Source organism: Coregonus clupeaformis, unplaced genomic scaffold (genome assembly GCF_020615455.1).
Source record: "Coregonus clupeaformis isolate EN_2021a unplaced genomic scaffold, ASM2061545v1 scaf0875, whole genome shotgun sequence".
Taxonomy (NCBI): domain Eukaryota; kingdom Metazoa; phylum Chordata; class Actinopteri; order Salmoniformes; family Salmonidae; genus Coregonus; species Coregonus clupeaformis.
The window spans coordinates 156,642-172,774 of record NW_025534329.1 but is presented as its reverse complement, the minus strand read 5'-3'; the positions used below and the strand labels follow the sequence as shown (position 1 = coordinate 172,774).

Here is a 16,133-nt window from a genome sequence, read left to right as displayed (position 1 = left end):
CAATGATGTTATAGGTTGGGCCCCGGCAGACTCCTGGCGAGCCTACAGTAGGTGTTCAGTCAGTGCTGGACTATAGCTACACCCATAGAGATCAGCCATAAAATGTACATTCATATTCCATTTCATAATCTGAATTAACATTGATATCTCCTAAAGGATTGGTTCGTAGCATTGCCATAGGATGTTGTTGTTGTTTATTGAGTGGTGGTCATGCTCACATTGTTCCACACAAAATGGGTCTCTGTAGGCTACTGTACCTTTACAATGGGAACTTGGCTAAGTGATTCATAATATTCATTTTCATGATAAATGGTAATGTGATTGTGCATGCATGACTGCATGGAATACATGTGGAATCAAAAACAGTAATCTCAGTGACAGACAGGGCCAGCATCCAGATCAGAGCAGAGTGGAAGGGATTTGAGGCAGCAGCAGTGAGGGCTGGTCATATAGTCATAGAGGGACCCGATTGGCTCTGGGGCTTTACATCAATAGGTCTGACATGATGTTGGTGTGTTGAGAGTTGGAACAGATGAGAGTAGGAGCAACATAGCAGTGCTAGCTAAGCCATTAGGAGCTGCCGGATGTGTGTGAATGCCAGTCCCAGGCATGTGGATTGCATTCACGCTAATCACCACGCACTGCGTATTAATTCAATCACGTTTGATTTAGGTTAATTAACTAAGAGGTTATGTGTGTATAATGAGGAGCATAATATACATGTTTTTAAAATATGTACTATATAATGAAACAGCTGGGGAGCAATTTATTTGATGATATGTCTAATAGTATTAATTATAATTTGTAGTAATTCTGTGTAGGCTAGAATATTTCTTTACATCATCAATATCATCAATGGATTAAATGTTTGCTGGCTCTGTTTTTCAGAGTACAAGCTGCAGGGATAGGATGTTCCCAGAGTTCGCACAGTCCAGCCTCTCAGTAATGCATGCTGGGTAATCAGATGGAGTGGGATATGGAGATTCTCATCATGATTCTAGTCACATCCTCACACTCCACGGCTCAGAGTGTGTCAGGGTGAGACAGACAGACAGTACACACAGATGGAACAGGGAGCCGGAGGGTGATGGTGGAGTCAAGGTGTCCCTTTTCTCTGTTCTTATCAGATCAGATTGTTTTACACACCGCCTTTTTCTTGATTTTGGCAGCCTTCTGAACCCTCTGGGAGGAGTCGTTGGGACAGAACAGGGTCGTCAGACACGGGACAGGAGGAGCGGCAAAAACAGAGGGCAGGAAATAAAGAAAGTAAAAGAAAGTAAGAGACAATAACTAAACCAAACAGCAGGTGTGTCACTGCTCTGAAAGGGAGAGGAGCGGTGGCACAGCTGTGTTCTGCAGAAACAAATTCAACTGCTCTTTTGAATACAGCAAATCATAAAGACATGCAAAAATGAGTTGATACCATACCTTTATATCAAAGTAAAAAAGGGAACTTCAGTAGCATATGCAAATACTCTATCAAAGGGCTTCAGGATCAAGTCAAGGCAAGACATGCTTGGCATACCCTTCCTGTCCACAACACATTCTTGCAGAACATGGTGAGGAATTACAGCAGAGCCCAGCATCCTGAGATGACTTGACATGTAATTTAAGGCAACGCAATGATTTAGTCCTGTATTGACATCAGTCACCATCCCCCTAGAGAAATGAGATGTCAAAACTGACAGTTGGTGACTGAGTGGTTTTCAAATGGTCTAAAAACAACACATTGAGAAACCTACTGTAGGGTGGCTGACCAGAAAACACAGACAAACACAGATTCAGATTCAGTTAATTCAGTTAAGATTCAGATTCAGTTAATCTCACACCTCTCTGTTTTGGTTGAATGCATTCAGTTGTGCAACTGACTAGGTATCCCCCTTTCCCTCTCCCAACACTGAGCGCCACAAAAAGACCTTAACGCTGTATGTCGACTGCACAGGACCAGAAGGAGGGTGTAGTGAAGTCCAGACACATAAAGGACCTCTGTTTGTGTTTGTGAGCCCTGAGCTGAAACTGGTTGATCTGTTTCCAGTCCCATCCATTATCAGTCAGATAGACTCTGTTCCTTGGCTGCCTGAGGGAGTTGGTGCCACAGCTCTCTGCAAGCCAGCCAGTCAGGAGCAGAGGAAGGGTCAGTGCTCTCTCTACGCTTCACAATGTGCTGAGAGATAGAGCAGAGGGCATGATCTTGCCTCTCAGACGGTCGAGCAAGTTGGATGTTTGCGTGCTGCAACTAGTCAGTTTATTTGTGTTTGTATGGGAAGCAAAGCAGAGAATGGCCTACAGGGATAATCCTGGGTTGTTTGTAACACATTTACTCCTCCAGCTTCAGCCCTCCTAATGCAAGGCAGACATCTGAGTCCTCCAGCTACATCCAGCTACATCCACTGCAGCAAATCAAGGCAGGCAGAAAAGGGAGTGGGCGATGAAGCTGCATAAATATTACATCAAAATGAGGGTTGCATGCCAAAAAAGATTTGCATAAATAAAACATAAGACGCTGTGCTATTTACCTGCAATGTTATGTTTTTTTTGTGTTTGTAAAGGCTCACTTCATTCTCTGTAGCTTTGGACTAAATATTGAGGACAGCAGTGTAATTAAGCTGTGTGTGGGTTGTTGTTGGTGTTGGAGTGGCTAAGATCTGAGAACCATAAAATGGTAGAGGCAGGCAGCACAGAGCACCATGCCCAGTCACAGTGTTAAGGGGTTGGTGTGTGAAGAAATGGTAGCTACCAAAACATAAAAGAGCCCAATCCCCTGCCTCCAGAGTGAAATATGGCCAATTCATCTGTGGAGAGACACATCATCTGCAGTTCCTCTTCAGAAAGGTCCCCTGTAGCTCAGTTGGTAGAGCATGGTGCTTGCAACGCCAGGGTTGTGGGTTCGTTTCCCACGGGGGGCCAGTATGAAAAATGTATGCACTCACTAACTGTAAGTCGCTCTGGATAAGAGCATCTGCTAAATGACTAAAATGTACAAATGGGAGAGAATAATAATAATAAATAATATGCCATTTAGCAGACGCTTTTATCCAAAGCGACTTACAGTCATGCGTGCATAAATGTTTGTGTATGGGTGGTCCCGGGGATCGAACCCACTACCTTGGCGTTACAAGCGCCGTGCTCTACCAGCTGAGCTACAGAGGACAAGTGGCATGCTTTCCGATGGCCTCCTCCACAGCTGAACAGCCAACATAAAAAACAACAACTTGCAGTTAAGTGTTGCCATGGTTTCAACTTCAAAGGCCTTGGATGGTAGCGAGAGAATGGAAGGACAGATTGGATTTCTTTTCACTGGGATGGATGGAGCCAGATCCCAGCAGCAGTGGAAGAAAGGCAGGTGCCTTCAAGACAAATATCCCTCCAAAAGCTGCCAGCTTTTCCCAAAGGAAAGCTGGCAGCTGCTCAGATGGGAGGGTCACCTGCCCCAGTCTTGTGCCTGCTGAAGCAGACTGCTGCTGGACAGGAGAGTGTGCCACTGTGTCACACAGAGCTGTGGGCCAATCTGACCCACTGAGCTAACACACACACCCATCTCTGCTCTGCAGTGACTGGCTGGCCTTGCCACAGGTGGATGTTTCTAAAAGTAGATCCCAGCTGAGTGCCAGTGGACCACTGTGAGTTAGGTTATAAAACATTAATGATACAGGCCAGCCCATGTTTTCATGAGAGGGAGAGGAAATGTATTGTGCCTGGACAGCTTATGAACATTTGGTGTTTCATCTTAGGTTGTATTTTCTTTTATCCAATAGGTATAGCTCCCAAAATCATGTACAGAGTCTCCTTGTCTATGGTCTCAAGAATACATTGTCAGCACACATGAACTCATTCAAAAACATACACATTTCACTGCATGGGAATACATACCGTGCAAATACTATATTTGTGATCATACTGTTATCAGACTGAGGGAAAATGTCAAAAGCTAGACTGCCAAAAGCAATTATAACTCTAGAGCTAGTTGAAAGCCAACCAGTAGTGAAGTGATTGAAATGCACAGTGGCTGAGTCTGTTTTGAATATGGCCATCCTCTCTGGCTGCTCCCCATCAGTATTCATAGCAGAGAAGAAATGTAGAAAAGGGGGCGGAAATGGAAGGGGAAACATAACCTCTGTGTTCCAGCAATCCATTACCAACACCATGTGACACGTGCTTTACCCCAATCTGGCCCAACTGAAGCCCTAATGGACTGCTAATTCTGGCCAAATCTCAAACTGCTCTGACTGGGGAGGTAAACAGTATTGATGTCCATGTGGATTTAATAGGCCAATCTGGACCTCACTTTAATTAAAAAGACCAGCATCTTGCACTCACATTTTAACTCCATTTATAAAACTGTTATATCTGTCTGCCCAGATTGCAGACTATCTACAGCAAGAGGTTCCATTTAGAGCACTAATTAAAAAGGTTTCCAGCAGTTATGTCAATACACTGTATAAGCTTTGATGTCTCCATCAGGTTTTTCTATATGCCTGAAACATGAATATAAAGTTTATTCAGATATACTATAACTAGAAAGATCAAATAATATTGATGAATACCTTAAGGGGTTGTTCCCTCTATAGGGCATCATTAAATCCTGACCGTATAAAAATAAAACAGTGGGTTGTAAACAGAGCTAAAGGACTGTAAACTAACCCACTGGGGAGGAACATGATTACACAGTACCACTGCATCCTACATTACAGTAGCAATAATCCTACTAGATTGGACACTGTCTCCTGGGGTGTAAACAAACACATCTGACAACCTCACTCTGAATCTTCCAAAATGGTTCCTAGAGTCACTGTGAAAACATACAAGATCAAAACAACATTCAAATGAAAAGAAGGGAGGAAGGGATTTGAAATGGGTGGTGCAGTGTGTGTGTGTGTGTGTGTGTGTGTGTGTGTGTGTGTGTGTGTGTGTGTGTGTGTGTGTGTGTGTGTGTGTGTGTGTGTGTGTGTGCGTGCGTGTGTGTGATGGAAGGCCTGTCTGCTGTCTGTCCGTACCTTGACCCGGCTGACAGCCTCCTGGGCCTGCATCATGCGGATGTTCTTGGACGGGTTCCTCTCAGAGAGCAGCTGGGTGGAGCCCAGGTAGTTAGCAGCAAAGATGATGCCATCAATAAGATCTTCTGGCTCACAGGGCCCTGGAACTGACAGAGAGAGACAGGGAGAAGGGATGGACAGAGAAATGAAGGAGCAGGAGAAGATAAAACGCTATTAGATCATATTTATTTTGCAAAACAAAGAAATCTCTGTGTTATTCTAGTTAAGCTCTGAGATGAAAGGTCATATACGTATGAGTATTGGTAGCCTTCTGTATGTACAATTTCAATAAATCAAACACTGCAATTCTGTAGCTGTTGGGTATTATGCAGAGAAACAATCATGGTGGGAGGCTTGAGCAGTAAAATGTCCACGGGTGGGAAGGGGAGCTGAGAGAGGCACAGGGGATCAATGTGCCCGTGTGATATGTAGATGTGGACTCTGTGACATCCACTGAGGGGATACAATGCACTGTCATGATATCAGAGAGAGTGAAAGAAAGAAACAGCTCAGCCTCCAGGAAGATTAGGCCCTGCCGTTCGCTGCCCAGTGGTGAGAGGGGCCTGGCGAAGAATGCCTTGAAAACATCTCGAACCAAACATACACAGAGGCCTGGGATTGGCCTGCTTAGATATACAGTGGGGGAAAAAAAGTATTTAGTCAGCCACCAATTGTGCAAGTTCTCCCACTTAAAAAATATGAGAGAGGCCTGTAATTTTCATCATAGGTACACGTCAACTATGACAGACAAATTGAGATTTTTTTTTCTCCAGAAAATCACATTGTAGGATTTTTAATGAATTTATTTGCAAATTATGGTGGAAAATAAGTATTTGGTCACCTACAAACAAGCAAGATTTCTGGCTCTCACAGACCTGTAACTTCTTCTTTAAGAGGCTCCTCTGTCCTCCACTCGTTACCTGTATTAATGGCACTTGTTTGAACTTGTTATCAGTATAAAAGGCACCTGTCCACAACCTCAAACAGTCACACTCCAAACTCCACTATGGCCAAGACCAAAGAAACACCAGAAACAAAATTGTAGACCTGCACCAGGCTGGGAAGACTGAATCTGCAATAGGTAAGCAGCTTGGTTTGAAGAAATCAACTGTGGGAGCAATTATTAGGAAATGTAAGACATACAAGACCACTGATAATCTCCCTCGATCTGGGGCTCCACGCAAGATCTCACCCCGTGGGGTCAAAATGATCACAAGAACGGTGAGCAAAAATCCCAGAACCACACGGGGGGACCTAGTGAATGACCTGCAGAGAGCTGGGACCAAAGTAACAAAGCCTACCATCAGTAACACACTACGCCGCCAGGGACTCAAATCCTGCAGTGCCAGACGTGTCCCCCCTGCTTAAGCCAGTACATGTCCAGGCCCGTCTGAAGTTTGCTAGAGTGCATTTGGATGATCCAGAAGAGGATTGGGAGAATGTCATATGGTCAGATGAAACCAAAATATAACTTTTTGGTAAAAACTCAACTCAGTCGTGTTTGGAGGACAAAGAATGCTGATGTTGCATCCAAAGAACACCATACCTATTGTGAAGCATGGGGGGTGGAAACATCATGCTTTGGGGCTGTTTTTCTGCAAAGGGACCAGGACGACTGATCCGTGTAAAGGAAAAGAATGAATGGGGCCATGTATCGTGAGATTTTGAGTGAAAACCTCCTTCCATCAGCAAGGGCATTGAAGATGAAACGTGGCTGGGTCTTTCAGCATGACAATGATCCCAAACACACCGCCCGGGCAACGAAGGAGTGGCTTCATAAGAAGCATTTCAAGGTCCTGGAGTGGCCTAGCCAGTCTCCAGATCTCAACCCCATAGAAAATCTTTGGAGGGAGTTGAAAGTCCGTGTTGCCCAGCGACAGCCCCAAAACATCACTGCTCTAGAGGAGATCTGCATGGAGGAATGGGCCAAAATACCAGCAACAGTGTGTGAAAACCTTGTGAAGACTTACAGAAAACGTTTGACCTGTGTCATTGCCAACAAAGGGTATATAACAAAGTATTGAGAAACTTTTGTTATTGACCAAATACTTATTTTCCACCATAATTTGCAAATAAATTCATTACAAATCCTACAATGTGATTTTCTGGAGAAAAAAAATCTCATTTTGTCTGTCATAGTTGACGTGTACCTATGATGAAAATTACAGGCCTCTCTCATCTTTTTAAGTGGGAGAACTTGCACAATTGGTGGCTGACTAAATACTTTTTTTCCCCACTGTAGCTCTCCCACATTGACGAGTAACTCACTGACATGTCTGACATGATGGCTCTCAAGTAAATTGCCCAAATAAAGATAGTGAAAAATGAATATGATAATTCGTCTTCATTTTCAAATGCAGACTCATTCATCTGTTGATCTCTCTCTCTCTCTCTCTCTCTCTCTCTCTCTCTCTCTCTCTCTCTCTCTCTCTCGCTCTCTCTCTCGCTCTCTCTCATAATAACATGTTGATCGCATGCAACAGCTGCAAGCTCATATTTTCTCTCGTTAATACGCCACGATCTGTCATTTTGCAACTAGATTTTGAGTGGTTATTAAGGCGCTTGTATTAGAGAGATAAATCTAATATCCTTGGAATGAGCAGATCCCTGCACCCAAAGTGATATAAGCCTCTTACAGGGAATATCTGTTTTGGATGTTGTGAATTTGATGAATTTGATGCATTTTGTATTTTGATTTCATCCTCAACATATTGAAACATCTGGAGTAGTTATGAGACAGAGTTAAATGAAACAAATGTAGAGGTAGCTTACCATCAACAAAGCTGGGGAAAGATGCAGCTTTCTTTGTTTCCCTGAAAAACACAAAGTCTTGATTGAACTCTCTGAAGTAGTGAAACAGAATGAAATATGCATTATCTCATTTCATGAAACTCAAAGGAAAACCGCCACTCTGCAAGGCTTTTGGCTTCCACAACAAACAACAGACAACAGACCAACAAACACCAAAAGCTTCATTCTATCAAAGAAGATGAAGCATTTTTGAACATCAGTTCAAAGTAGCCTATGAAATTGATACAAACCCTATTCATGAACAGATAAGGAAGAAAATGTAAGAAACGATGCAAAAACTGAATACATAGAAGTGTGCTACACTCTTCGAAAAAAAAGGTGCTATCTAGAACCTAAAAGGGTTCTTCGGCTGTCTCCATAGGATAACCCTTTGAAGAACCCTTTTTGGTTCCAGGTAGAACCCTTTTGGGTTCCATGTAGAAGCCTTTCCACAGAGAGTTCTACATGGAACTCAAAAGGGTCCTACCTGGAAGCAAAAATGGTTCTACCTGGAACCAAAAAGGGTTATCCTACGGGGACAGCCAAACAACCCTTTTGAGAAAAAAAATTCTAAGAGTGTATAGTACAGATCAAAGGAAGTACAACTTCATGGCATCGACCTGATTGTAAACAGTGGTCCATGTTAACATGCAAGGTCATGACATGCCTAAATCTTCAGATGTGAAACACTACTGTATATCAATACTTCTACAGAGCTCTGCATGATATAGCCACACATTAAAGCACTCTGAGTTATGGCCATCACTTGAAAGACATGCCACTCAAATGGAGGGTCCAGGCTGAAATATGAGTGGCCGTTCATTACAGTCTGTGAGGAAGGCCCAGGAGCACTATCAATCCACTTGATAACTTAAAGGGAAACAACATCCTAGTATATGTTGGTACACTTATGCTATAGTGGCCTCCCGCAAATATACACCCAGCTGTTGCTTTGCCGATACTTAAATGCTTCCGTATCATACTAGACAACCTTTAAAGTGAAGATGTGCCTCGCTCTGCAGTTCGGCTGTGCTCTCCAGGCTTAGTGCTGTCGTGTGAATGAAAGCCTGGCCGGACAAAACCATGTTAGGATGATCAGTCAAGTCTGGGTTGGGCAGAGGAGAGGGCTCTTATGGAGGTTGTTCAGAGCAGAAAGGGCTGTGTCTCTGAGCGTCATTTCAACAGTCAGGTCAAGGTTGAGTGGTTTTCCCTGATGTAAACACACAGCTTGCTGCTCCCAACCAGTGGTTTGACTGCTGAGTCAAAAAAGGGCACAGCCAATTCCCTTCCTTTCAGAGCAATGGAAGTGGGGGAGGAGGATAGCAGCATTGTACAGAATGTCCCTGAGAGAAATGTCCACATTAATAACAGTGGTGATTTCCTTAAGCAAACTGGACAACCACACTGTGTTAGCTGGAGACAGGGACTTCATTAATTCATAAACACAGTTAATTGATTCTCATAAATCCTATGGGACTGGCCTTTTAACTATCCCAAAGCCTAGGACCAAGAGGCATGGAGAGGCAGCCTTTAGTTATTATGCCCCCAGCCTCTGGAACAGCCTGCCAGAGAACCTGAGGGGGGCCGAAACTGTGGACATGTTTAAAAGAGATCTTAAAACACATATTTTTAGCTTTGCTTTTCCTTAGGGTGCTTTTTAGTTGTTCAGTTTGTTATTTTGTTATTTATCTTATGTTTGTTGTGTATTACATATTTCAGCTTTTATTTGAATTGTTTTTTATAAGTTTTTTCCTGTAAAGCACATTGTGTTGCATTCCATGTCTGAAATGTGCTGTATAAATAAAGCTTGATTTGATTTGATGATAAATAATCTGTATGATAATAATCAGAAGAAAATCCCTTCACACCCATGACACGGGCTCTGAAGGCAAGCACAGGACGGTAATCCTATGTATTCCACATAATATCATCTGTCACAATGAGTTTGGACTGCTGCCTCAGACGAGACAGGTCCAGACAGAGACAGTTTACCTCCAGGACATTGTTGTTCTCCAGCGGCACGTTGAGGTCAGAGCGCTGCTGTTTCCTGGGCTGCTCTGCACCGTTTGTCATCTGTGGGGGTTAAACCAGGGGTTAAACAGGGACCAGCGGGCAACAGAGAGTTAATAGTACATTTCCAAGCAGACAGTAGAAATGAAAAAAAAAGGGCCGGTCCCTTACGGAGCTACAGCTAACATACATTAGTAATACAGTCCGGTACATTTCTCTATGGGTCGGAGAAAAGAGAGTAGGTGTAATGAAAAAAAAATATGGTCATGCTATTATTAGACATGAATTGAGTTCAGTAACACGTATTTCTCTGAATTACACACACAACATAATAGTGTTTGAGTACCGCTATAGTCATGACAGTTCACATTTACTTTGCAAAGCATGGTAAAGCAAAGCATGATAAAGATTACGAAATTAAAGATTATGAAATTGCTCTAATTTCATATTAACATAATTCAACAATCCTTCTATTTACAGCAACAGCACAATCATAAATCCTGATTAATATTCAACATCTACACATCAGCTTGAGCAAACAGTAATTAATTAATAATCATTTCCATTTGTTGTTTGACAGGATAAAACAAATATCTGCCCTGAGGAAGGAGGAAGTATCCAGCCTGAATCTGATGTTTTCAAACACTTCAGTGAGACTTAAACACAGTACCTGAACACTGAAAGCATTTTGCAAAACATTTACAACTGCTGCGTAAAATCACAAACAGTCACCGAATTTAACCTGGGCAGTAGATTTTTATTTTGGTTGTCAGTGACTGTTCTGCACAATATGTGCTTGCTTCCAATATAATCCAGTTATGTGGCATGTCCCACTTCTCTCCAACAACACAGTAAAGAGAACACACACAGACACACACAACCATACACACTGTTATGCATAACACACATCCACACAATGGAGCAGGTGTGTATCAGCATGCTGCCGTCCCCATACCGCAGGGCACACATAGGCTCTCCCTCACCTCACCATCTGGCTGGGCTGGGGAGAGCATGGTAGGACTCAGAGAGCGGCTTGGGGGAGGACAGGAAGAGGCTATGTGTGTGTGTGTGTGTGTGTGTGTGTGTGTGTGTGTGTGTGTGTGTGTGTGTGTGTGTGATTGTGTGTGTGTGTGTGTGTGTGCGTGTGTGTGTGCGTGTGTGTGTGTGTGTGTGTGTGTGTGTGTGTGTTTGTGTGTGTGTGTGTGTGTGTGTGTGTGTGGAATACAAGAACAGTCTGGATCTGAATGAGGGCAGTGGGCGTGGGAGATGGAGAGGGGAGCTCAAGGTGTCTGGCTGTGGCTGGGGGATGGGTCTCCAGCTGGGGGAAGGGAAGGGTCTCACTAGCTACACTATAGCTACAATGCAATAACCTGCCTGTCAACCACCTCACACATAATAAATATCTCCCTATCACAAATCTTGTTTTAATCAGTTCCAATGGCATAGGTCTGCTCCAGAATCTGAACATAACCTGACCGTACATCTTGTGTATTAAACACATGCCGTGACCCCACTCTCCAAGGGTGTCTCAGGGGGACTGGGATATGCAAAAAAAACATTTCCATTTCACCACACACTGTACAGGTTACACACTTGTACGTGTGTGAAACAGGACAAATATAAGCAACCCCGATTTGACCTTTAATGTATAACGTTACTCTATACAGATCTCTCCCTGAGGGCATTGGACCATCCCCCACTAAGGTAAAGTGTAAAGAAGGAGGACCATGGTTTAAGGGTTGGTTTAGTCCTTTTAAAATGGATACTTTGGTAAATGCCCCAAAATCTAGACGATTAAAAACCCAAGTCATGTTTATCCAGGAGATTAGTGTTTGAATCGGAAAAATGAAGTCTGAAAATAACTTTGATCACTCTGCCCTTGATCTCCCTGTAAAATGTGGAAGAGAGATTAAACGTTGGACTTATATTCTGACAACCTTCTCAACACATCACCTAAACTGTATGCCTGACTTTTCATTCACATCATTTCAATAGAGTAGATTCAATGAGCGTGTGTATAAAATACCCATCAAAATGGCCTCTCCCTCTCACCTGTTCTTGAGCCCACCGCTGTCGCTCCTCAGGGGTGCGGGAGCGAACCTTGAAGCCCCTCTGGAGATCAGGGTTGTTGTGCCGTGTGGAGGGGAGGTTGAGGGACTTGGGTCTGCTGTCGTGGCGGTGTGGGGTTGGGGTGTAGGGGGCAGGCTCAGGCTTGGCATGGGCCTCAGGAGGGTGGTAATCACTGGGTGCACTGTCTTGCACCAGCTCCTCAGGGCTCTGGTCAGTCCCACCACTGCTCAGGCTACCCATGCTCATACTCATCTTGATCTCTGCCACTATCTGGTCAATGTCCTCCTCCCCCGTCTCCTCCCCCGTCTCCCCCTCCACTACCACCTTACGGCCACGGTATGGAGACCGCGGTACGTGAACCACAGAGTTCCCATTGTCCTCCTCTGGCGCATAGCAGTCCCCAGTGTAGCCAACCCCAGCTCTCTCCTCCTCTACCACCTCCTCATCGTTAGGAAGGTACTCCTCCCGCTCCTCTTCTTCCTCCTCTGTGGGTGCGGGGGACTCATGCAGGATGGCGGCGGGGTGAGGGTGGTGGTCCAGGATGGGCTCCGGCCGCCCGTCGTAGATCTGTTCATCTGGGTCCTGCTCCACCACCTCACAGCGCACCTCTCCCACCTCCACCCCCCCTTCTCCCTCCACCCACTCCTCCACCGCCTCCTGGCACTCGTCTGTGTCGGCCGGCGGCTCAGCCCGGACGTGCTGCACGGTGCTGGCGGTATAGTCAGCCTCGGCCTCATTGCAGTCCATGCTGCCCTCCAGGTAGCTGTCATCCTCAGGGCAATAGCGGATGTAGTAGGTGACGCCCTCGTCCTCCTCCGGCAGACCTTCATCATAGTCCTCCTCCTCTGAGGTGTTGTTTACATAGTCAGAGCTGGAGTCTCCGTCCAGGCTGTCAGCGTGGTCGTGGCGGTGGCCTTGGCAGCCTGCATGGTCGTGGTCATTGATGTGACTCTGGACATGGCCATGGTCGTGGTCATGGCAGTCTACATCGTCGTGACTGTGACCGTGATCGTGACCATGACAGTCTGCATGCTCGTGGTCGTGGCCATGGCACTCTGCATGGTCGTCGCTGTGACTGTGGTCATCATGGTCCTGGCAGTCTGGGTGATCGTGGTCATGGCTGTGTTCATGCTCGTGTTCCGGCTCCGGTGTAGTAGGTGTGGCCGGCCGGCTGTCCGTCAGCTCTGGCTTCAGGCCCTGCTGGCGGCAGTAGTGGACCTCCTCCTCCTCCTCCTCCTCCCCCTCCCCAGGCCCCTCCTCATGGTCCTGGCTGTGCTGCTCTGGGGGGTAGGCGGCGGGGCAGGGCGGCCGGGCGGGGGGCTCCACCATGCTGCAGCTGGAGCCACTGGTCCCTGGCCTCTTCCTATGAGCCATCGCTGGCACTGGCTGCTTACAGGCCATGCATCTCAACTGTCCTCAGTCCTACAGAATGCAGAAAGACAGAACCACACCATTAGAGCTATACTGCCACAGTACAATCATCACAAATAACATTTCAATGAAATACAGTACAGGAAGGCTATAAAGATACAGTTTTGTAAGTGTTATGCAGCCCCCCTCCCCCAGTGAGTGAGCCTTTTAGACACAGTGACCACTGTGTTGTCCTACTGTGAAAACCTGTTTGGGCCAATTAGAGATGCACTATGACTGACAGCTAGGAAGGAAAGGCACGGAGGATATTTACCTTTTCCTCATCACAACAGAAAGACATAGTGAGGGAACCAGTGCTTTTAACCACCGCTCTACCCAAAATTACAACCAACTAATTGCAGCATTACTGCAAAAATTGAATAGGCAAGTGGAAGGGGGAGAAAGTAAGGAACTTGTCTGTCGGCCCTGCATTAAAGACCAAAGTTGGTTAAAGAAAATTGTGATAAATAAAAAAGGATACCAGTTTCATTTAAGGACCAAAAATTGACAGCTGTGCCATATAGATTGCAAAATGGTTGGGAAGAGATTTTTGATGTTCCGATTCCATAGCACATGGATTATGAACTGATACACAAAATGATGCCGGATTCAAAACTTTTTTTTTTTTCAATTTAAATTATTATACAAAATTCTTGCAATCAATAGAATGTTATATAAATGGAGGATACAACCATCCCAGCTCTGCAGATTTTGCTGCGAAGAGACAGAATCATTCGATTATTTGTTTTGGTACTGTCCATATGTAGCTTGTTTTTGGTCGCAGGTTCAGGAATGGCTGAAGAATTGCAACATTTAACTGGAGCTAACACTGCAAATAACACTGCTGGGTGATTTGAAAAGTCATATTCAATCGATAAATAATGTAATAATACTCTTAGCAAAAATGTTTATTTTTAATTTACAATCTTTAGAAATTATGAGAATAGAAAGGTTCAGAACTTTTGTAAAACACCATAGCAAAGTTGAAAAATATATGGCAAATAGAAATCAAAACTGGATGGTCTTCAGAGATAGATGGGAGGGGTTGAGGGTAGCTGAAGGATGGGACTAAAAACAAACAAAAGATAACTATTGTAAAAATATACTGTGTCCGTAAAATGTATATAGTATGTATAAGCTGGAAGTAGAAACCTAAGTGTTGTTGTCCATTAGTTCACTTCGATTCGGGGAGGGGTGGTAGGGTTAGGGGAAAATAATAAAGTAAAATATATATATTTTTTAAATATATATTTCATATAAATGTATGTATTTACAAAAAATATATATATGGGGGATTGGAAATAATGCAGACAATTACATTGATGGCAGCCACAAGCTATCTGCAATATCAAAGCTAATATATCCCCTAAAAATTTTTACAAAAGAATACAATAAAAAATATTAAAGGCTTTTAACCACATACACACCTCATGTGAAACCACATCTACCCCCAGGAGTCCCCAGCATATTACAACTAGCATTGTAGTCGCATTGAGCTCAGTATGGAAACACAGTTCCAAACAAACATAATGTGCATCTCACTGTGGTAATGATCAGGATAACTAGTCTGACAAAACAAAGAGTCTGTGGCTCTGTGCATATCTCTAAGTTAGCTCTAACTCATCCTAACATAGCATCCATGCCTTTACAAAAGGCTGATGCACATTGATTCCCCTGCTGAACACAAACCCCTCTCTCTCTTTCTCTCAACCTGGGACTGGACACAGGATCTCTTCACCACTGAAAGACCTGATCAATTACTGCTATTGAGTCAGACAGGTTCTCGAGTAGCTTACCCACACTTAAGTGCTTACTTAGCACTACTGCATTAGCCTTGACACAACACAGAACTCTGCTCAATACAGCGCTTTGCATTGAGTTCTGTTTGGCCCGCGGACAAACGTCTGAGGCAAGAGAATGAAACAAAGAGGGAGCCTGCCTTTACCTTAAGCTAACTGGACTCTGACAGTCATACGATCCATACTCAAACGGAGGTCATCTCTACACAGAGGCCTGTGAATATTCACTCCTAACATCGGGAGAGATTGGCGAGATGTTCAGTCTCCCAGAGTATCTGGGCTGGTATTGATCTGCACACAGCAGGGTGGATAATGGCTCGCCTGGGAGATTGGGATCATTCTCCTAATTCAGATTGCTAGAATCATTGTTAGGGTGCGGCCACGAGGCGAGCAGGGAGAGATTATGTTGGGGTATTTCTGGTGCTTCCGCACGCAGGCCCCTAAACAAATTCAACAATCTCATTAAAAAGCTATCAAACAGTGAAGGGATGGTATAAATCATGTGAGAAGCCATTAATAGAGGACGCACACACACAAGGCTGGGAAGACGAGTGCCAGCACAAAAACATTAGATGAGTATTAAAATACTGCGATTTAAAAGAGAGAGCGAGGGAACCTTGTGTCCCACTTTCTCTCCTCCTCTCCTCTACGTTAGTTCCGCCTGTCTCATCTCCACCAGTTGCCACTAACAACTGGCCCCTCTTCTCTCTCTCTCTCTGCCCATAATTACGTTTTCCATCACCGGTGATTGCAAAGGCTAATTATCCCTCAATCCAGCATCCACAGAGAGGCAGAGGCCCTCTCCCCATCTCCCTGTCCGTCAGGAGGCTGTGTCTAGGGGTGCCCTAGGTAGAGCTCCAGAAGCACACATACACAGTCACACATATACAGAACACATGATTCCCCATTCAACCCAGCATTCTATCGTTATAGTGGGTACAATAGGAAATGTGAAAACGACACATGCTGTAGATATCTGACTTGCAGAGACTCATACAGGGCAATAATAATAAGGCATGTA

General features: G+C 44.5%; 1 protein-coding gene across 1 annotated transcript in view; it reads right to left on the bottom strand.

Annotated features, from left to right (window-relative positions):
• Positions 1-16,133, bottom strand: part of LOC123485863 (amyloid-beta A4 precursor protein-binding family A member 2-like) — a 92,807-nt gene that overhangs the window by 9,096 nt on the left and 67,578 nt on the right. Inside the window, 5 exon segments of the mRNA XM_045216971.1 lie at positions 1,147-1,182; positions 4,995-5,140; positions 7,806-7,845; positions 9,816-9,896; positions 11,886-13,325. Coding sequence (XP_045072906.1) covers positions 1,147-1,182; positions 4,995-5,140; positions 7,806-7,845; positions 9,816-9,896; positions 11,886-13,304 — 1,722 coding nt within the window. The 5' untranslated portion in view covers positions 13,305-13,325.